The sequence below is a fragment of the Hyla sarda genome, chromosome 12 (genome assembly GCF_029499605.1).
Source record: "Hyla sarda isolate aHylSar1 chromosome 12, aHylSar1.hap1, whole genome shotgun sequence".
In the NCBI taxonomy this organism is placed as follows: Eukaryota; Metazoa; Chordata; class Amphibia; order Anura; family Hylidae; genus Hyla; species Hyla sarda.
The window spans coordinates 15617958-15640393 of NC_079200.1; the positions used below are offsets into that span (position 1 = coordinate 15617958).

Genomic DNA, 22436 nt, shown 5'->3' on the forward strand with positions numbered 1-22436 from the left:
CCCCTAGCTCCCCTGGATGTTACAGTTCCGGTGGATTCGGCCACCCCTCCAGCCTTGGTTCTTCCTATCCCAGTATATGGCTGTCTTGACTCAAGTCTCCCTTTCGGTGGGTGAGGCCTCTCGTGACGTAGTGTCTGCCTCACGCTCTCACAAGCTTACTAGGGGTGCTTCTTCTGACTCTTACATTGAGTCTTCAGGTAGATGTGGGCGCTTTACTTCGCTTTACTTCGCTTTACTTCCCAGAGGAAGTCCCCTTCCTTCCTGTCCTTTCGGACCTTTGGCCCCAATAAGGGTCTGAGCAGGCACCTTCGCGGGACAAGAAGGCTCCCTCGTTCCAGGCGCGTCTATCTTAGAAGTCGGACACCAACCGTTCCGGCCGTTTTGCGGCCCATCGGGCAATCGCAATCCCACTTCCGCATGAGGTGAAGCCCCCACCCGCAGATTTTTCTCGGGTGGGAGGTCGTCTCTTACTTTTTCGAGACATCTGGACCACACACATTCAGACGTCCTGAGCCCCCCGGTCTCCTTCTCTGGTGAAGCAGTTTCGGGAGGCCCTCCAATCCCTGCTCAGGGAGTATTGTCCCCGTTCCTCCAGGGGAATGTTTTCGGGGTTTCTATTCCAATCTTTTTGTGGTCCCCAAAGAAGGCGGTTCTGTGCGACCAATTCTGGACCTCAAGCGTCTCAAGCGTCATCTTCGCCACTTCCGAATAGAATCTCTCCGTTTGGTAGTGGCATCCATGGAACAAGGGGAGTTTCTTTCTTCGGTGGTCATCAAGGATGCCTACCTCCAATATTTCCCGGCCATCAACGGTACCTCCGCTATGCGGTTTTGGAGGGGCATTTTTTATTCATAGCCCTCTCCTTTGGTCTGGCCTCGGCTCCTCGGGTCTTTACCAATATCCTTGCGCCAGTGATACCCTGTTGCGGTTGAGAGGAGTCTCAGTGATCCTTACCTGGACGACCTTCTCATCAAGGTTCCCACCAGAATCCAGACTCTAGAGAATGGAGATCTCACTCTCCAGAGCCTGAATCGTTTCGGGTGGATGGTCAACCGGGACAAGTCTGTCCTCTCTCTCGCCCAGTCTCTGATCTTCTTGGGACTTCAATTCAACACGGCCTCTGCCCAGATTTGCCTTCCGCCGGACAAATGTCTGACACTTCTGTCAGGAGTCCGCTCTCTTCGGGCCCAGTTTCCATCCGCAATTGCATGGAAGTCTTGGGTCGGATGGTAGCGGCCATGGAAGCCGTAGCCTTTGCCCAGTTTCATTACCGTCCCCTTCAACTGGCGATTCTCTCTCGATGGGACAGATCTCCTCTCTCTCTCGGTCGCAAGATTACTCTCCCTTGTCGGATCAGTCAGTCTCTGCTACTGGTGGCTCCGCTCCCCCCTTCTTCTTCAGGGGCGATCATTCTTCCCCTCCACTGGCAGATAGTTACAACGGATGCCAGTCTGTCGGGCTAGGGCAGTGTGTTCAGGGACTGGATGGTTCAAGGCCTCTGGTCTCCCCAGGAAGCCCTTCTTCTGATAAACAGCTTGGACCTGAGGGCGATTCTTCTTTGTCTTCTTCATTGGGAGTCCCTGCTTCAGTCCCACCCTGTCCGCGTCCAGTCAGACAACGCCACGGCCGTAGCGTACATAAATCGGCAAGGCGGCTCTCGCTGCTCGGCAGCCATGGCCTAGGTAACAAAGATTCTCATCTGGGCGGAAAACAAGGTTCCAGCCATTTCGGCAATTCACTTTCCGGGTGTGCCTAACTGGGAAGTGGACTTCCTCAGCCGGTCCTCAGCCGACCCCGGCGAGTGGTCCCTACATCCAGAGGTCTTCCTGCAGATCTGCGACCTCTGGGGCATTCCAGACGTGGACCTCTTCGTGTCGGCACAATCGAAAGATCCTTCCATTCGTGTCTAAGTTCCGAGACCCCTGGCTCTAGCCGTGGACGCCCTAGTGATTCCTTTGGCGGGGTTTGCTCTGTCCTATCTGTCCCCCCCCCCCCCCCCTTCCGCTTCTTCCCAGGGTTCTGAGGAAGCTCAAAGCGGAGGACGTTCCCGCCATACTGGTAGCTCCAGATTGGCCTCGAAGGTCGTGGTACGCCGACGTGGTCAGGCTCCTGGACGACACTCCACTGCGCCTTCCACTTCATTCGGACCTGCTATGTCAGGGTCCTCTTTGCCACCCCAATTTACATTCGCTGCATTTGACGGCTCGGCGGTTGAGACCGTGGTTTTGGGAGCCCGTGGTTTCTCTTCCCAAGTCATTCGCACCATGCTAGGAGGTCACGAGCCCTCCTTGGCGAAAATTTACCACCGTACCTGGCGGTCTTATTTTCGTTAGTGTGAAGCTCAGGTCTTGTCTCCTGTTGCTTTTTCTGTCCCCCGTTTTCTCTCCTCCTTACAGTCAGGATTGTAACAGGGGTTGTCTCTCAGTTCCCTTAAGGGCCAGGTTTCGGCCCTTTCTATTCTTTTCCAGCATCCTCTGGCTTCTAATTCTCATGTCCGGACCTTCCTTCAAGGAGTGGCGCATGCTGCCCCTCCTTATCGGTCCTTCCCCCCCTTGGGACTTGAATCTGGTTCTGGGGGTCCTCCAAGGTGAACCGTTGGAACCCCTTAGGGAGTTGTCCCTGCGCCTTCTTTCTTGGAAAGTGGCGTTTCTTGTTGTTATCACCTCCATTCGGAGAGTGTCTGAATTGGCAGCTCTCTCCTGCCAGTCTCCATTTCTGGTGCTCACCAGGACAAGGTTGTCTTCCGGCCAGATCCTTCCTTTTTGCCTAAGGTAGTTTCGGCCTTTCATCTCAATGAGGACGTTGTTCTTCTGTCCTTTTGCCGCTCCCTTTCATTCTAAGGAGCATTTACTCCACAAACTGGATGTGGTTCAGGCTGTTAGGTCTTACCTCTCTGTCTTTTCTTTGTTTCGTCGGTGCGCTTCCTTTTTCGTCCTTACGGAAGGTCGTCGTAAGGGAGAACCTGCTTCCAAGGCCACCATTTCTCGGTGGATCCAGTCTGCCATTTCGGAAACCTATCACTGTAGGGGAAAGATTCCTCCCTTCAGGGTAGTGGCTCATTCTACCCATTTCTGTTGGGGCATCCTGGGCTCTCCAGAACAAAGCCTCGGCCTCACAGATTTGCAAGGCAGCTACTTGGTCGTCTTTGCACACTTTCTCGAGGTTCTACCGGGTTCATACCTTTGCATCGGCTGATGCTAGTCTGGGCCGTAAACTGCTGCAGGTGGCAGAGGAACAGCCGTCTGTCTGACTATCTGCCCACCCAAGGGACGGCTTTGGTTTACTTCCCCGGAGTACCCTTTTTATCACTACTCCTACAGCAAGCACTGGCAGCATCAAAACAACAGTGCTGCACAGAAGTGGTAAAGATAAATGAACCCTTTAAGAACGCAGGGCGTACAGGTATGCCATAAAACCAGAGTCCTTAAGTACCTGTACGCCCTGATCCCGTTAAAGGGGTTTGAACCGCTCTCACCAGCGGAGAATGGGTTAAACCCCGTGGGTCCCGGTTGCTACTGGCAGCCAGCACCCATGGCTAATGCTGGGCACAGCCGATCAGGCCGATGGCTGGCATTAACCCCTTAGACGCCACGATCAATGTTAATCGCGGCATCTAAAACTAAACTAAAACTGTCCCGGCAGCTCAGCGGAGCTGATCGGGACTGTTGCGACAAAATCGCGATGTCCCGAACAGCTTACTGGATGACGAGAGGGTCCTCATCTGCCTCTCCGTCATACGATCGGTGATCTACTGCTCTATGCCTGGAAAGTTAATAAAAGTTCATTAACCCCTTCCCTATTAAAAGTTTAAATCACCCCCCTTTTCCCATTTTTTAAATAAAATAATGTAATAAAGAATAAAAATAATCATATGTGGTATCACTGTGTAAATGTCCAAACGATTAAAATATAAGGTTAGCACGGTCGATGGCGTACACACAAAAAAATACCAAAATTGTGCATTTTTGGTCGCTTCAGATACCATAAAAATATTAATAACAAGCGATCAAAAAGTCCCATCAAAACTGAAATGGTACCGATAAAAACTAGAGACGAAAAAATTTGCCCTCATATAACCCCATGTACGGAAAAATAAAGTTATAGGGGTCAGAAGGTGCCAATTTTAGACAATTTTGGTGCATGTAGCTTATAATTTTTTAAAGTATTAAAATAAAACCCATATAAATTGGGTATCCTTGTAAACCATATGGACCTACAGAATAAATATAAGGTGTCATTTCTACTGAAAAGTGCTCTGCGTAGAAACAGGAGCCCCCAAAAATTACAAAATGGTGTTTTTTTTTTTAATTTCACCCAAATAATTATTTTTCTGTTTCACCGCAGATTTTTATAAAATGAGTGATGTCATTACAAAGTACAATTAGTGACACAAAAAAAACAAGACCTTATATGGGGTCTGTAGGGGCAAAATTGAAAGCATTATGATTTTTAGAAGGGAAGGAGGAAAAAACGAAAATGCAAAAAGGAAAATTTGCTGCGTCCTTAAGGTGAAAATAGGTCCTTAAGGGGTTAAATTAATACCTTCTTATAACTAGGAGCTTTTCCAAGCAATGCCCTGCATCCTAGACTCTCGCCTGCAACTTTACAGAAGCTCTGGTGCTACCCGTTGAGGACATGTCATACGTCCGCCTCCTGCATTTGCCAGAAATGTTTATTTTGCAGGATACCTGGGACTGTCTGGTTATAAAGTATTTTAGCTCTTATACAACATTTATTCATCTTTACAGACCATGCTGGATCCAGAAGATGTCAAGGTGGCAGCCGATGTCTTGGAACAACTTGATGCATTAAAGCCAAGTATGGAGGGCAAGGAGAAAGAGAGGAGCAGTAAACACAAGTAAGTACTGTATACAAAATACTTCATACGTAATGTATACATAATGATCTTCAGTCTTCATGGACTGTATGGGCCCATTCACACTACAGATTTTCCAAGCGAAATACCGCTTGGAAAATATGGTGCAAAAGAGTCCCATTGTTCTCAATAGAATTCTGCTGCACCATTCACAATTGAAATTCTGGACCCCAGACTCTGCTTAAAGGGGTACTCTGCACCTAGACATCTTATCCCATATCAGAATGAACATATTTGTGGAGACTGACCATTTCGCAAAGCGATCCTAGCACCTGCTTGTTTTGCCGGTGCCTCCTTAAGATAGAATCTCCACCTGAAATATCTCTGAGCGTAGTGTGAATAAGCCTTAATCCAAAGCATCTCAGATAAGTTTTAAATAGTCCAGAATATGGGAACAGCAGAAGCCCGAATGTCTGGTGAAGGAAGATCGGAGGAGAAAAAAACGCAGATGGTGGAGTGCAGATGTAATATTGTGGCTATTACAATAATAATTTTCTGTTTTGTACCCGGACGCACGTTTCTACATCACTTTGGAAATTTATCTGATGCGGCTTTCTAACAAAGATAGATACAAGCCACAGGCTTCTCACACCTGCCGTATTGCTGCAGAGTTAAAGGGAACATGTCAATTAAAAATGACTTATATAAATCAGTTTTTTTATGTTAAACATGTTTTAAAGAATTTTTGGAGGTATTTAACTATCTATAGTTAGACCACCCTGTTCTGTGCAAATAACTTCCCAGCAACGCCTTTCTGCTAAGGAGCTCAATGAAAGGTGACATCATTATATAGATACCACTGGATCCACCACCATTCACAGCAGAGAGCAGTTTGCCCCTCCCTGTAGAGTGACCTCTGAAAAGGTCACAGAGAATTCCCAGTAACATCTCCCAATTCATGTGAATGGGACAGCACCTGTCTACTATTTTTTATGGCCCATGGCTCCTACTTAAAGGGGCACTCCACTAGAAAACAATTTTCTTTTAAATCAACTGGTGCCAGAAAGTTAAACAGATTGCGAGAGCTGTATACTTTGAAAGCGGCGATCTAAAGGGTTAATAGCCGGCCTCAGTGATCGACGCATTTCGGCTATTAACGCCAGTCCCCAGCTACAAGAATCAGCTGAGGGCCGGCCGGTATGACGCGGGCCCGAGTCGGGAGCCCACGCCATATCCGGTTAACTGCACATGGACGAGTATAGACATCCGTGGTCGTCAACCAGTTAAAGAGAATCTGTCATCAGAAAATGTCCTATTGTTTTAAGTCACATTTTTTACGTTAAACATTTTCAAATTTAATATATATTTTTTTTTGCATTTTGCTATCTTTTTCTCTATCGGCTCCATTGGGGGACACAGACCTTGGGTGTATGCTGTTGTTGCTAGGAGACTTGACACTAAGGAAACCAAAAAAGTTGGCTCCTCCCAGCAGGATGTACCCGCCTACAGAGCCTGAGGTAATCAGTTTAAGCTTAGTGTCTGCAGGAGATGGACACTGGTCTGGAGTTCTCCCCAGACTTGGTCTAACATTTTTTATTTTTCTAGATTAGGGACGTTTAGTTTCTTATTTCCTTTTATTTTCCTGTTTTCAGGTGGGGACTCAGGAACATAGCGTTCACTGTTTCCCCATTTGCGATTGAGGGGGCACAGACATCGTGGATGTACTATCAACCCCCTCTCGCCAACGGTCAGCGCCTGACTAAGGTGAGTATTCCCCCCTTCTCCCCCTCCTTTTCTTATAGGTTGGGGACTTGCAACCTCATGGAGACACCATGTTTTAGTCCCACTCCTCTTTATTATCAGCTAATGTGTGGATTTCTGAGGTGGCTCTGCTCTTCCCCCTCTCTTACTATCTAGGCAGGGGCTTCCTATTACTTTATTGGGGAACTGGGGGGCTGGTGGTCAGTGGTGTAGGACTGTTAGCTCCTCTCTGGACGCCAGTGTTCTAACGTTGGCAGTTCTATATTTTCTTCAGCAGCTGCGGCTGCCAACTCACTCTGCCTATTTCCTGTGCTCCGGCCGCATCGTGTGCCAATGCGTTCGGGGCACAGTTTACTTTCACTTTCTCGGCAGTAAGCTGCCGGCGGCGCTTTCTCCCGCTCCCTTCCCCCTGCACTCGCATATGTGACGGTGATTGAGAGCGGGCGCCATTTCCACGCCGACATCATTCCTCTCTCGGCGGGGTTCGCGCCCTGTGAGTGCAGAGGCGCAAAATAACTACAGCCAATGGGAACAGGCAGGGGAGCTTTTGGACCAATCGGAGGTGCCCTAGCCTAACCCGGCCCCTCTCTTCTCATTGGTCCTGCTGCCCCCTGCTTCTCTCTCTCACACAGCAGTAGCCTGGTGGGGGACACAGAAGCTGATGAGACTGTTTTATTTTACTCATGTCCGAGTCCAGAACTGTTCCTCCCTTCTAAGCAGGTACCTGGGGCCCTGGTCACCTACTATTCTGGCAAGGGCTGCAACTCTAAAATGCCTGGGTCTGTTGAACCCACCTGTTCCCCCTGCACCTCCTGACCCCCCCGGTATTCCTACTCAGGATGTTCCCCCAGACCCAGTGGGCTCTGCTGCCCCTCCAATATGGGTGTCTTCCCTCTCTCTGACTTGGCGCAGGTCTCCCGTCCCGTGGTGACTGACTTGAAAGGGTCCTCCTTACACCATTCCTCAATAGAGACTCGCTCTCCCTCACCCTATGTTAAATGCTCTCACAGGCGTAATAGGGGTCATTCCTCTGACTCCTCTCCGGAGTCTTTGTACAGACGTAGGCGCTCCCTTCATGGGCATCGCCCCTCTGCTATGTCTTCCCGCAAGCGTCGCTCTTTTAGAAGACGCTCCCCGAGTCGCCTTTCTGGAGCCCCTGAACGGCGCACCAGGTCAGTGTCTCCTCCTTCTAAAGCTACCTCCACCCATTCCCACTTACTTGGAGAACTAGTTGATGAGGCTTCTGCCTCTGATTCAGAAGACCGCACAGACATGACCAACACGGTGAACTCATTGATTTCGGCCATAAGAGACACTTTTCACCTAGAGGACCCAGGAAATTCGGACGCTGTCCCAGAAGTTTCCTTTCATCGTGCCCATCCGGCACCCAAGATGTTCAGCTCCCATGCCGAATTTGAAGCCTTGCTGTAGTCTGCCTGATGGCATTCTGACAAGAGATTTCAAGAAACAAAGTAGGTTCAAGCGCGTTATCCCTTCGCTAAGGACCTCATTGCCGGTGGACCTCACCGCCTACGGTGGACCCACCAGTTTCCCGCCTATCTAAGACTACTACCCTGCCTTTGCCCGATGCTGCTGCTTTTAAGGATCCAGCGGACAAAGGGTGGAGACCTTGGCAAAAATTGCCTTGAGGCGGCGGGTTCATCTCTTCTCCCTGCTTTTGCCTCTGCCTGGGTTTCCAAGGCTCTTGCGATCTGAGTTCCCGGCTCCGTTAGGGCTTTTCTTCTGGGGCTTCCTCGGAAGAACTGGCCGACTTAATTCTCCTACTTTCTAAAGCAGGAGATTTTCTTTGTTCTGCTTCCATGCAGTCGGCCCGCTGTGCTACTTTTGCCACGGGTAACCTAGTGGCTCTCCGTAGATCCGCATGGCTCAAAGCCTGGGATGCAGACGCAGCCTCTATAAAAAAAATCTCACTGAGCTTCCATTTACTGGATCTAGGCTTTTTGGTAAGCGCCTTGATGAGATCATCTCTGAAGCCACGGGAGGGAAGAGTTCCTTATTACCTCAAAATAAGGCCCGCAGTACTACTTCCCGCTGTAAATCTACCTCCTTTCGGCAAAGGCCTTTCGGGGTGTGCTTCAGTCCCTCCTCTTTCAGGGGGTCATTGTCCCGGTTCCTCCCAAGGAACGCTTTCGAGGTTTTTATTCCAACCTCTTTGTAGTTCCCAAGAAAGGGGGCTCTGTACGCTCCATCTTAGATCTAAAGCTCCTCAACCGGCATCTCCTCCTGCGTCACTTCCGCTTGGAGTCTCTCCGTTCGGTCGTGGCGACCATGGATCAGGGGGAGTTTTCTTTCCTCAATGGACATCATGGACGCCTACCTCCATGTTCCGATTTTTCCGGGACACCAGCGGTTCATCCGCTTTGCTGTTCCGGAGGGTCATTTTCAGTTTGTGACTCTCCCCTTCGGCCTGGTCACAGCTCCGAGGGCATTCACCAACTTTCCTTACTTGGACGACCTTCTGATTAAGGCTCCGTCCAGAGACCAAATTCTAGAGAGTCTCACCCTCCATCTTCAGGCTGTCTTGCTTCGGTTGGTTAGTTAATCAGGACAAGTCCGTCCTATGCCCCACTCAGTCCCTGTTTTTTTTTGGGACTTCAGTTCGACACCCAGTCCGCCCGGGTGCACCTGCCGCCGGACAAACGGGTGACCCTTCTGTCAGGGGTTCGTATTCTCAGGAACCCCATCCCCTGTGTCCTTTCGCTTTTGCATGAAAGTCCTGATTCGGATGGTGGCGGCCATTCAGGCCGTTCCCTTCGCTCAGTTTAATTTTCGACCCCTTCAACTCGCGATTCTATCCCGGTGGGACCAGTCTCCCTTGTTCCTCGATCACAAGATTGTACTTCCTCTGACATCTCATCGCTCCCTTCTGTGGTGGCTCTGCTCCCCCCTACTTCTTCAGGGGCGCTCCTTTCTGCCCCTCCATTGGCTGGTGGTCACGACGGCTGCCAGCCTTTCGGGTTGGGGGGGGGGGGGTTTCGAGACCGCACAGTCCAGGGCCTTTGGCCCCCTCCTTTCAGGGTTTTAGCTCACTCCATGCGTTCTGTCGGAGCTTCCTGGGCTCTCCTTAACAGGGCTTCAGCCTCTCAGTCTGTAAGGCGGCTACCTGGTCGTCCTTGCACACTTTTACTAAATTCTACCAGGTTCATACCTTTGCATTCGCTAATGCTAGTATGGGCCGTAAGGTGTTGCAGGCGTCGGTGGCCAGCCTGCCCCTTGATTGTTTTCTGTACCCACCCTAGGGACGGCTTTGGTACGTCCCAAGGTCTGTGTACCCCAATGGAGCCGATAGAGAAAAAGGGATGTTTGTCTTACCGTAAAATCCTTTTCTCTGAGAATCCATTGGGGGACACAGCTCCCGCCCTTTCTTTGGTGTTCCGGTTTTTGCTTACCTGTCCGAGGGTGTGTTCAATAATTTTTTTGTTCTGGTTGCCTCGGACTTGTTTTAGTTTCTGCCTCTCGGTCCTCTCCTACTGCTTGGGGACTGAACTGATTACCTCAGGCTCTGTAGACGGGTATATCTTGCTGGGAGGAGCCGACTTTTTTGGTTTCCTTAGTGTCAAGTCTCCAAGCAACAACAGCATATACCCAAAGTCTGTGTCCCTCAATGGATCCTCCGAGAAAAGGATTTTACGGTAAGACAAAAATCCCTTTTTTATAATCATTTTCGTTCTAGCCACTAGGCCTAAATCTAAGCTGAGATTTCCTGTTCTGTACAGATCAATTCATGGCAGTGTTCATCTCATCATCACAGATTACATTGACGGATGACACCAGTAAATAGATAACTCAGGCACACACAATAGCTTTTGCTCACAGATTAACCCCCCCCCCCCTTCTTCTAGAATTAAAGGAGTAGTGTAGTGAAAGATAACTTATTCCCTATCCAAAGGATAGGGGATAAGTTATGGACAGCGGGGGGGGGGTTCTGATTGATGGGACCCCCTGCGATCTCCTGAACGGGGCCCCGGCAGTCTGCTGCAAGGGGTGTGACGCCCCACACACACGCACACACGCAGCGGAGGCTGACACGCCTCCTCCATGTATCCCATAGAGATACATGAAGGCGGCGTGTTGGCTTCCTGTGGGATCGGAACGGCCGCTTCCGGCAGACTGTCAGGGCCCCATTCAGGAGATTGCTGTGGGGGGGGGGGGGGTTCCCAGCGGTTGGACCCCCTTTGATGGAAGTTATTTTTCACTGAACTACTTACTCCTTTTAACTCTATGCTTAGACACCTTTCCCAGTCATATCAAAGGCACAGCTTCTGTGTATTGTTGCTATGTCTGTGGAGCATATCTCTAAATATTGTTTAAAAGAGAAAAAAAAAGCGCTCAAGCAAAATGACCGCCCTCATAATATAATATAATATTTACAAAAAAAGAAATTTATAAAATTAAATTGGAAATTAGAAATAGATTAGAAAAAAGATTAGAAAAACCTGTTTCAGTATCTGATCAGTAAGAAAAATCTAGGTGATAAGTTCCCCTTTAAGGATTATGATTAAGTATTTTATCTTTAAACTAATATTTATCTCTACAAATAATTCTAGGGATAAGAAGAGACGAAGCCGCAGTAGAAGCAGAGAGAGGAGTAGAAAGCACAAGCACAGATCCCGCTCGAGATCCAGAGAGAGAACTAAAAAGTCAGGAAGACCCCGGTCCAGGAGCCGCAGCCCGATCAAAAGTAGACACCGGAGCCCCATTAAGGAGGAACACTCGAGCAGAAGCCAGCGATCTGAGAAGAGTGACGAGCGATGGAGGGAGAAGCACGTAGACAGACCCCCTCCAGAAGAGCCAGCCATAGGGGATATATACAATGGCAAGGTCACCAGCATCATGCAGTTTGGTTGTTTTGTTCAGCTGGAGGGCCTAAGGTAAGATTTTGGAATTCTCTGTTAAAATTTAATTGGCGCCAATTTACCATGTGTTTTATTTATATAGATTGTTCATTCATTTTACAACGCAAATAATGAATTCTTTCCTTACGCAGGAAACGCTGGGAGGGCTTGGTGCACATATCAGAGCTACGAAGAGAGGGACGCGTGGCAAATGTCGCTGATGTGGTCAGCAAAGGTCAAAGAGTAAAGATCAAGGTGCTTTCCTTTACTGGATGCAAAACCAGCCTGAGTATGAAGGTGCGTGTACATGACCATTTGTGGTTTGGGGGGGGGGTACAATCATAGACTCTACTATTTAATTTTAATGTCTGATGTGTCTGAAACGCCAAAGACACCGGGGAACATATTCAGAACTTTTTGCACCACTTTTTACAGTGTTTCATGCCGTATTTTTGGTGCAGAACAATCCCGCAACATTTTCAAAGGAGCTTACACCAAATGTGTGGCTTACTTTGTACTAGGGACATGTTTGGTCAGTTTTTGCACTTTATTTTTACAGCGATATCGGTAATTTTCCGTAAAATGTCAAACGTTGTGCAATAGCACCAATAAAACGCCACCTGGGAACACAGCCGCTGGTCTCTGAAGAATGCAGTGATAATAGATTGCGTATCTTCTTACATGCGAGTTTTGCATTTCCGGTTATGAATTTTTAGGTATTTTAAATTGAAGCAAAAATGCTCAATGAGCCGAAACCTCATATAACATAAGTGAGTTTTGAAAATGTGGCAAGAAACAAAGTGATTTTATATTAGTGTAACATAAATTACAAAAGTTTTATATGTCTCCCAGTGTCTCCACAAACAAGAGAATGTTAATATATTCATAGTCACATATCCATTTTCCCTTTGGTTTCATGGGATTGCATGGGGTGAGTTTAAATTTTTTTTTGGTTTGGTTTTTTTAATACGACTTGATCTTTCTTGTCTGCAGGACGTAGATCAGGACTCAGGAAAAGATCTGAATCCTAACAGGAGGAGGAATCTGGTTGGTGAGAACAATGAGGAGGCTTCTATGAGGAACCCTGACAGACCCAGCCACCTCTCTTTGGTCAACGCCCCGGAGGTTGAAGATGACACCTTGGAAAGAAAACGTCTTACGAAGATTTCGGACCCAGAAAAGTGGGAGATTAAGCAGGTGCCGTATCTACATTATTCGCTGAAAACAGTTGTTATAAATAGCAGTGCACTGAAATGAAAAGTTTACCATCCACCCTGTATACCCCTAGACTGCCACTGTTTTGCAGTTTTAGTTTTGCAACAGCTGCAGACATTCCCTGGTTGGGAAACACTGCTCCAGACTGTCCCTGTATACCCTTAGAGATTCATTGTATACCACAAGTCACATTCCTTGTGAAGCCCATACAATCCCTCTTCTCTTCCAGTCCCCCTGGCTGGTCCCATGTCCCCTCCCCAGTATATATCCCCTATATTACTCAAATTTGGAGCACGGGTCCCATCTACCTTCTATACCCCTAGACTACTGTATACTTCTAGACCAGTGTTTCCCAACCATGGTGTCTCCAGTTGTTGCAAAACTACAACTCCCAGCATGCCCAGACAGCCTTTGGCTGTCTGGGCATGCTGGGATTTGTAGTTTTGCAACAGCTGTATGCTTTGTTTGGGAAACACTGCCCTAGACTGTCCTTGTCAAGCCCATGCAATCCTTCTTCTCACCCTGTCCTCCTGGCTGGTCCAGTGTCCCCTCCCCAGTATCTCTCACCCCCAGATCGGGCTCAGCTTTTTTGCCATGGTTGGAGCCCATTTAGGTATATACCGTATATACTCGAGTATAAGCCGAGTTTTTCAGCACGATTTTTCGTGCTGAAAACACCCCCCTCGGCTTATACTCGAGTGAACTCCCCCACCCGCAGTGGTCTTCAACCTGCGGACTTCCAGAGGTTTCAAAACTACAACTCCCAGCAAGCCAGGGCAGCCATCGGCTGTCCGGGCTTGCTGGGAGTTGTAGTTTTGAAACCTCCGGAGGTCCGCAGGTTGAAGACCACTGCGGCCTTCAACATGCGGACCTCCAGAGGTTTCAAAACTACAACTCCCAGCAAGCCCGGGCAGCCATCGGCTGTCCGGGCTTGCTGGGAGTTGTAGTTTTGAAACCTCCGGAGGTCCGCAGGTTGAAGACCACTGCGGCCTTCAACATCATCCAGCCCCCTCTCACCCCCTTTAGTTCTGAGTACTCACCTCCGCTCGGCGCTGGTCCGGTCCTGCAGGGCTGTCCGGTGAGGAGGTGGTCCGGTGAGGAGGTGGTCCGGGCTGCTATCTTCACCGGGGAGGCCTCTTCTAAGCGCTTCGGGCCCGGCCTCAGAATAGTCACGTTGCCTTGACAACGACGCAGATACGTCGTTGTCAAGGCAACGGCTCTATTCCGGGCCGGAAGCGCGGAGAAGAGGCGCCCCCGGTGAAGATAGCAGCCCGGACCACCTCCTCACCGGACCACCTCCTTACCGGACAGCCCTGCAGGACCGGACCAGCGCCGAGCGGAGGTGAGTACTCAGAACTAAAGGGGGTGAGAGGGGGCTGGATGATGTTGAAGGCCGCAGTGGTCTTCAACCTGCGGACCTCCGGAGGTTTCAAAACTACAACTCCCAGCAAGCCCGGACAGCCGATGGCTGCCCGGGCTTGCTGGGAGTTGTAGTTTTGAAACCTCTAGAGGTCCGCATGTTGAAGGCCGCAGTGGTCTTCAACCTGCGGACCTCCGGAGGTTTCAAAACTACAACTCCCAGCAAGCCCGGACAGCCGATGGCTGCCCGGGCTTGCTGGGAGTTGTAGTTTTGAAACCTCTGGAGGTCCGCAGGTTGAAGACCACTGAGGGCGAATGATGAGAAGAGGATGATGAAGGGGGGGGGGGTGTGGGGATGATGAAGGGGGGTGGGGATGATGAAGGGGGGGGGGTGTGGGATGATTACAAGGGGATGATGAAGGGGGGATGTGTGGGATGATAAGGGGATGTGTGGGATGATGACAAGGGGATGATGAAGGGGGGATGTGTGGGATGATGACAAGGGGATGATGAAGGGGGGGATGTGTGGGATGATAAGGGGATGTGTGGGATGATGACAAGGGGATGATGAAGGGGGGATGTGTGGGATGATGACAAGGGGATGATGAAGGGGGGATGTGTGGGATAAGGGGATGTGTGGGATGATGACAAGGGGATGATGAAGGGGGGATGTGTGGGATGATGACAAGGGGATGATGAAGGGGGGATGTGTGGGATGATAAGGGGATGTGTGGGATGATGACAAGGGGATGATGAAGGGGGGATGTGTGGGATGATAAGGGGATGTGTGGGATGATGACAAGGGGATGATGAAGGGGGGATGTGTGGGATGATGACAAGGGGATGATGAGGATGTTAATGACGGGTCTGGATGATGACAGGGGGGGATGAGGTATTTCCCACCCTAGGCTTATACTCGAGTCAATAACTTTTCCTGGGATTTTGGGTTGAAATTAGGGGTCTCGGCTTATACTCGGGTCGGCTTATACTCGAGTATATACGGTAAGCCACTCGTGTCATTTCTGCTGCTTTGTGTAAACTCCACTCTCTAGCCTCAGGCACTGAAGAGTTAAGGGCAGGTGACCTGCCGAAAGAGCATGCATCAGGGGACACAGAGCACCCTCATCCAATAGGCAGACAGGGGAGGGGCTTGGTTCCGGACCTTTAAAAAGAAAAAATAAATAAATATGCATTTTTAGCCTATATATTTCGGCCGCAAAAATTTCGGTGTATCCCTAGTTTCAAATAGCATTAGAGAGATCTATTGTATAGAGACATGGCTATGCGGACGATTCCAATACAGATTAGATCAAATGCATTATGACTCCTATTGAACACAATGAGAGGCTGCTGCATTGGAATATCCGAGTGGAATTTCTCCACTCCGTAGTGTGAACTGGCTCTAAGGTGTCTCAGCCTGTTTTACAGAAGTCTCTGGAGTGCTTTGCACAAATCAGTAAGACTCTGTTTACATGTTGCAGCTAATTAGCAGGACCAAAACTAATTACCGCATGCGTTTTTGCTATGATTGGTGGTAAAACTCATCAAAAACACATGCGCTAATTAGCCGCAACATGTGAACACAGCCTAATGCAAGCCAATTTGTGATAAATCTGATTAGGGAACAGCAGTGAATGGATCATGAGACGCTAATATTCATTGTCTTCTCTTCCTCTCAGATGATCGCAGCCAATGTCCTTTCCAAAGAGGAATTCCCTGATTTCGATGAAGAGACTGGTATCCTGCCTAAGGTTGATGATGAAGAAGGTTTGTAATCAGTTTTTTGTATCACTGTGCCTCTTGTTTACATTGTTTATGTATGATTAGCATATATAGGAATGGCTCCCAACAAGTAGATTATTTTATGCTTACCGTAAAATCTCTTTCTCGGAGGATCCATTGGGGGACACATAGACCGTGGGTATATCTTGCTGCCACTAGGATGCAGACTAGGCATAGAAAAAGAAGTCGGCCCCTCCTGGCAGAATATACACCTACTGACTCTGAGCTAATCAGTTTAGTCCCAAAGCAGTAGGAGAGGACCAAAAATAAAAAGAAACCAGCAGGTGTCTGAGGGAACCAGACAAAAGAACCAAACACAACCCCTCGGACAGAAAACAAACCATAGCCACAACAAATGGGTGGGTGCTGTGTCCCCCAATGGATCCTCTGAGAGAGAGATTTTACAGTAAGCATAAAAAAATCTATTGGGGGACTCAGAGACCGTGGGACGTACCAAAGCAGTCCCCGGGGTGGGGAAAACAAATACCAACACAGAATCGGGCAGAAGACTGAGCCACTGCCGGCTGCAACACCTTGCGACCCTAACCGGCGTTCGCGGACGCAAAAGTGTGCACTTGGTAGAATTTGGTGAAAGTATGCAAGGATGGATGCCTTGCAAACTTGTAAGGCTGAAGCCCTATTGCGTAGTGCCCAAGAAGCCCTAACAGAACATGTGGAATGTGCAATGACACGAAAAGGTGGGACCTTCCCTTTATGACGGTACGATTCCGAGTTGGCGGAAAGACAATAAGCAGTGCAGGCGGTGGGGGGACATGTGCATAGAGTGAAACGGCCCGGAAAACCCTAAACTCCTGAGAATAATAAAAAAAATAGCAATCACCTTCAGTAAAATCCCACTGGGGCCCTAAGTAATAGGTGCCCCAAAGAGCAGATGAAGAGGTGCTTGAAGTGAAGGGGGGGAAGGCCTGGGGAAAGGTGAGGGACCTACTCGCTTAAATCCACCCTACTGACCTAAGATGTCTTCAGCCAGCTATGGTCACCTGCATTATGTCAGGCTGAGGCAGCAGGACGAGCAGGGAAGGTAGGGGGACCCGGACCAAATGTACTATCCTAGGCGCTGACCGTTGGCGGGAAGGGGTTAACGGTGCATACTCTATGCCCTGTGCCCTTTAGCCGCATATGGGGGAACAGGTAGCGCCATGTTCCTGAACCATCACCTAAAAAAAGAGAAAATAAAAAGGGGAAAAGAACCTTAAACAGGCCCTAGCTATAGAAAAAAAAGACCAGACCTGTGTCTGCCTCCTACTGACACGAAGCTAAAACTGATTACCTCAGAGTCAGTAGGTGGGGTATGTCCTGCCAGGAGGGGCCGACTTCATTTTGTATTCCTAATGTCAGCAAGACATAGCCACGATCTGTGTCTCCCAATGGAGCCGACCGAGAAATGTATGTTACGGGGCATTGACGCCACGTTTTTAAACCTCTGGCGCCAGAATTTAGCTGCTGAATTTCAAAAACGGCTGCCGCCATATCTCTGCCAGACCCCACTTTGTTCAATAGGCCGGACGGAGTCAGCAAGTCACCACGGTTGGGTCGTTTTCCAACCATATCAGGCTTTTGGTCCAGATTAAAAAACGTGGTCTGCTGTGGTTTTCAGTCCTGGCCAAAAACCAAATATGGTTGGAAAATGATCTGACTAAAGTCCCTATCTGACTCTTTCAGGCTTATTAAATTAAATGGTCTGGCAGAGATATTGCCGTAGCCGTTTTTGAAATTCTTCCGCGGCATCTATATAAATTACCTATCATTGTAATCGTATGGACCTACAGAATAAAGATAACGTGTCATTTAATAAAAAACATTTTTTTTTTGTCCTTTTCTTGTGGCACAGATGAAGATCTGGAAATTGAACTTGTGGAAGAGGAGCCTCCGTTCCTCAGAGGACACACAAAGCAGAGCATGGACATGAGCCCGATTAAGATAGTGAAGGTACGGACACTTGCACACCAGTATTAGTGTTGTTTTCAACCACTGGTATCCATTGCACCCAGCTACATAGTTACATAGTTAGTACGGTTGAAAAAAGACATACGTCCATCAAGTTCAACCAGGGAATTGAAGGGAAGGGTGTAAGGGGACGGGATGTTGTTTTATAATTCTGCATAAGCATTAATGTTATTTTGTTCCAGGAATGTATCTAATCCTGTTTTAAAGCTATTAATTGTTCCTGCTGTGACCAGTTCCTGAGGTAGACTGTTCCATAAATTCACAGTTCTTATGGTAAAGAAGGCGTGTCGCCCCTTTAGACTAAACCTTTTCTTCTCCAAACGGAGGGAGTGCCCCCTCGTCCTTTTGGAGTGTTTAACCCCTTAAGGACTAGGCCATTTTATACCTTAAGGACCGGAGCGTTTTTTGCAATTCTGACCACTGTCACTTTAAACATTAATAACTCTGGAATGCTTTTAGTTATCATTCTGATTCCGAGATTGTTTTTTCGTGACATATTCTACTTTAACATAGTGGTAAAATTTTATGGTAACTTGCATCATTTCTTGGTGAAAAATCCCAAAATTTGACGAAAAAATTGAAAATTTTGCATTTTTCTAACTTTGAAGCTCTCTGCTTGTAAGGAAAATGGATATTCAAAATAAATTTATTTTTTATTCACATATACAATATGTCTACTTTATGATTGCATCATAAAATTGACGAGTTTTTACTTTTGGAAGACACCAGAGGGCTTCAAAGTTCAGCAGCAATTTTCCAAATTTTCACAAAATTTTCAAACTCAATATTTTTCAGGGACCAGTTCAGGTTTGAAGTGGATTTGAAGGGTCTTCATATTAGAAATACACCATAAATGACCCCATTATAAAAACTGCACCCCCCAAAGTATTCAAAATGACATTCAGTAAGTGTGTTAACCCTTTAGGTGTTTCACAGGAATAGCAGCAAAGTGAAGGAGAAAATTCAAAATCTTCATTTTTTACACTCGCATGTTCTTGTAGACCCAATTTTTTTATGTTTGCAAGGGGTAAAAGGAGAAAATTTTTACTTGTGTTTGTAGCCCAATTCCTCTCGAGTAAGCACATACCTCATATGTCTATGTTAATTGTTCGGCGGGCGCAGTAGAAGGCTCAGAAGCGAAGGAGCGACAAGGGGATTTTGGAGAGTATATTTTTCTGAAATGGTTTTTGGGGGGCATGTTGCATTTAGGAAGCCCCTATGGTGCCAGAACAGCTAAAACCGCCCACATGCCATACCATTTTGGAAACTAGACCCCTTGAGGAACGTAACAAGGAATTAAGTGAGCCTTAATACCCCACAGGGGTTTCACAACTTTTGCAAATGTAAAAAAAAAAAAAAAAAAAAATCTAAAATGCTTGGTTTCCCAAAAATTTGACATTTTTACAAAGGGTTAAATCCGAAAATACCCCCCAAAATTTGAAGCCCAATTTCTCCCGATTCAGAAAACACCCCATATGGGGGTGAAAAGTGCTCTGCTGGCGCACTACAGGTCCCAGAAGAGAAGGAGTCACATTTGGCTTTTTTGAAGCAAATTTTGCTCTGGGGGCATGCCTCATTTAGGAAGCCCCTATGGTGCCAGGACAGCAAAAAAAAACCACATGGCATACCATTTTGGAAACTAGACCCCTTGGGGAACGTAACAAGGGGTAAAGTGAACCTTAATACCCCACAGGGGTTTCACGACTTTGGCATATGCAAAAAAAAAAGAATAAATTTTACCAAAAATGCTTGATTTCCCAAAAATTTGACATTTTTACAAAGGGTTAAAGCAGAAAATACCCCCCAAAATTTGAAGCCCAATTTCTCCCGATTCAGAAAACACCCCATATGGGGGTGAAAAGTGCTCTGTTGGCACACTACAGGTCCCAGAAGAGAAGGAGTCACATTTCACTTTTTTGAAGCAAATTTTGCTCTGGGGGCATGCCTCTTTTAGGAAGCCCCTATGGTGCCAGGACAGCAAAAAAAAAACACATGGCATACCATTTTGGAAACTAGACCCCTTGGGGAACGTAACAAGGGGTAAAGTGAACCTTAATACCCCACAGGGGTTTCACGACTTTGGCATATGCAAAAAAAAAAGAATAAATTTTACCAAAAATGCTTGATTTCCCCAAAATTTTACATTTTTACAAAGGGTTAAAGCAGAAAATACCCCCCAAAATTTGAAGCCCAATTTCTCCCGATTCAGAAAACACCCCATATGGGGGTGAAAAGTGCTCTGCTGGCGCACTACAGGTCCCAGAAGAGAAGGAGTCACATTTGGCTTTTTTGAAGCAAATTTTGCTCTGGGGGCATGCCTCATTTAGGAAGCCCCTATGGTGCCAGGACAGCAAAAAAAAACACATGGCATACCATTTTGGAAACTAGACCCCTTGGGGAACGTAACAAGGGGTAAAGTGAACCTTAATACCCCACAGGGGTTTCACGACTTTGGCATATGCAAAAAAAAAAGAATAAATTTTACCAAAAATGCTTGATTTCCCAAAAATTTTACATTTTTACAAAGGGTTAAAGCAGAAAATACCCCCCAAAATTTGAAGCCCAATTTCTCCCGATTCAGAAAACACCCCATATGGGGGTGAAAAGTGCTCTGCTGGCGCACTACAGGTCCCAGAAGAGAAGGAGTCACATTTGGCTTTTTTGAAGCAAATTTTGCTCTGGGAGCATGCCTCTTTTAGGAAGCCCCTATGGTGCCAGGACAGCAAAAAAAAACCACATGGCATACCATTTTGGAAACTAGACCCCTTGGGGAACGTAACAAGGGGTAAAGTGAACCTTAATACCCCACAAGGGTTTCACGACTTTGGCATATGCAAAAAAAAAAAGAATACATTTTACCAAAAATGCTTGATTTCCCAAAAATTTGACATTTTTACAAAGGGTTAAAGCAGAAAATACCCCCCAAAATTTGAAGCCCAATTTCTCCCGATTCAGAAAACACCCCATATGGGGGTGAAAAGTGCTCTGCTGGCGCACTACAGGTCCCAGAAGAGAAGGAGTCACATTTGGCTTTTTTGAAGCAAATTTTGCTCTGGGGGCATGCCTCATTTAGGAAGCCCCTATGGTGCCAGGACAGCAAAAAAAAAACACATGGCATACCATTTTGGAAACTAGACCCCTTGGGGAACGTAACAAGGGGTAAAGTGAACCTTAATACCCCACAGGGGTTTCACGACTTTGGCATATGCAAAAAAAAATGAATAAATTTTACCAAAAATGCTTGATTTCCCAAAAATTTTACATTTTTACAAAGGGTTAAAGCAGAAAATACCCCCCAAAATTTGAAGTCCAATTTCTCCCGATTCAGAAAACACCCCATATGGGGGTGAAAAGTGCTCTGCTGGCGCACTACAGGTCCCAGAAGAGAAGGAGTCACATTTGGCTTTTTTGAAGCAAATTTTGCTCTGGGGGCATGCCTCATTTAGGAAGCCCCTATGGTGCCAGGACAGCAAAAAAAAAACACATGGCATACCATTTTGGAAACTAGACCCCTTGGGGAACGTAACAAGGGGTAAAGTGAACCTTAATACCCCACAGGGGTTTCACGACTTTGGCATATGCAAAAAAAAATGAATAAATTTTACCAAAAATGCTTGATTTCCCAAAAATTTTACATTTTTACAAAGGGTTAAAGCAGAAAATACCCCCCAAAATTTGAAGTCCAATTTCTCCCGATTCAGAAAACACCCCATATGGGGGTGAAAAGTGCTCTGCTGGCGCACTACAGGTCCCAGAAGAGAAGGAGTCACATTTGGCTTTTTTGAAGCAAATTTTGCTCTGGGGGCATGCCTCTTTTAGGAAGCCCCTATGGTGCCACGACAGCAAAAAAAAAAACACATGGCATACCATTTTGGAAACTAGACCCCTTGGGGAACGTAACAAGGGGTAAAGTGAACCTTAATACCCCACAAGGGTTTCACGACTTTGGCATATGCAAAAAAAAAATGAATAAATTTTACCAAAAATGCTTGGTTTCCCAAAAATTTAACATTTTTACAAAGGGTTAAAGCAGAAAATACCCCCCAAAATTTGAAGCCCAATTTCTCCTGATTCAGAAAACGCCCCATATGGGGGTGAAAAGTGCTCTGCTGGCGCACTACAGGTCTCAGAAGAGGAGTTACAAATTTTGCTCTGGGGACATGCCGCATTTCGGAAGCCCCTATGGTGCCAGGACAGTAAAAAAAACAAAAAAAACATGGCATACATTTTGGAAACTAGACCCCTTGGGGAACGTAACAGTGTTACAGTGAGTACTTACACCTCACAGGTTTTTTGAAAAGTGGGCCATAAATTGAAAAATTAGATTTTTTTACAGTAAAATGCTGGGGTTACCCAATTATTAACATTTTCACAAGGGGTAATATGAGGAATTGGGTTACACATTTTGGAGGGCTTTTCCCCCTGACTATAAAAATACATCCACATATGGGGTAACGTGCTGGACGGGCGCACAACAAGGCTCAGAAGTCATAGAGGTCACTTTGTATTTGTGACCTTTGGCATATCAGTAGCTGACGGTTACATACATTCCGAGGAAAATACAAAAATGAAACACCCACATGTGACACCATTACAGAAAGTACCCACCCTGAGGAATGGGTATAGGGGTAAAGAGGACATTTTTAATGCACAGGTGTTTCCTAAATTTATTTTCCAGG

General features: G+C 47.1%; 1 protein-coding gene across 1 annotated transcript in view; it reads left to right on the forward strand.

Moving 5' to 3' along the window:
• DHX8 (DEAH-box helicase 8) overlaps positions 1–22436 on the forward strand; it is a 78058-nt gene that overhangs the window by 16924 nt on the left and 38698 nt on the right. Inside the window, exons 6-11 of the mRNA XM_056547900.1 lie at positions 4749–4858; positions 11146–11469; positions 11586–11730; positions 12427–12630; positions 15687–15774; positions 17642–17739. Coding sequence (XP_056403875.1) covers positions 4749–4858; positions 11146–11469; positions 11586–11730; positions 12427–12630; positions 15687–15774; positions 17642–17739 — 969 coding nt within the window. The remainder of the gene's footprint in view (positions 1–4748; positions 4859–11145; positions 11470–11585; positions 11731–12426; positions 12631–15686; positions 15775–17641; positions 17740–22436) is intronic.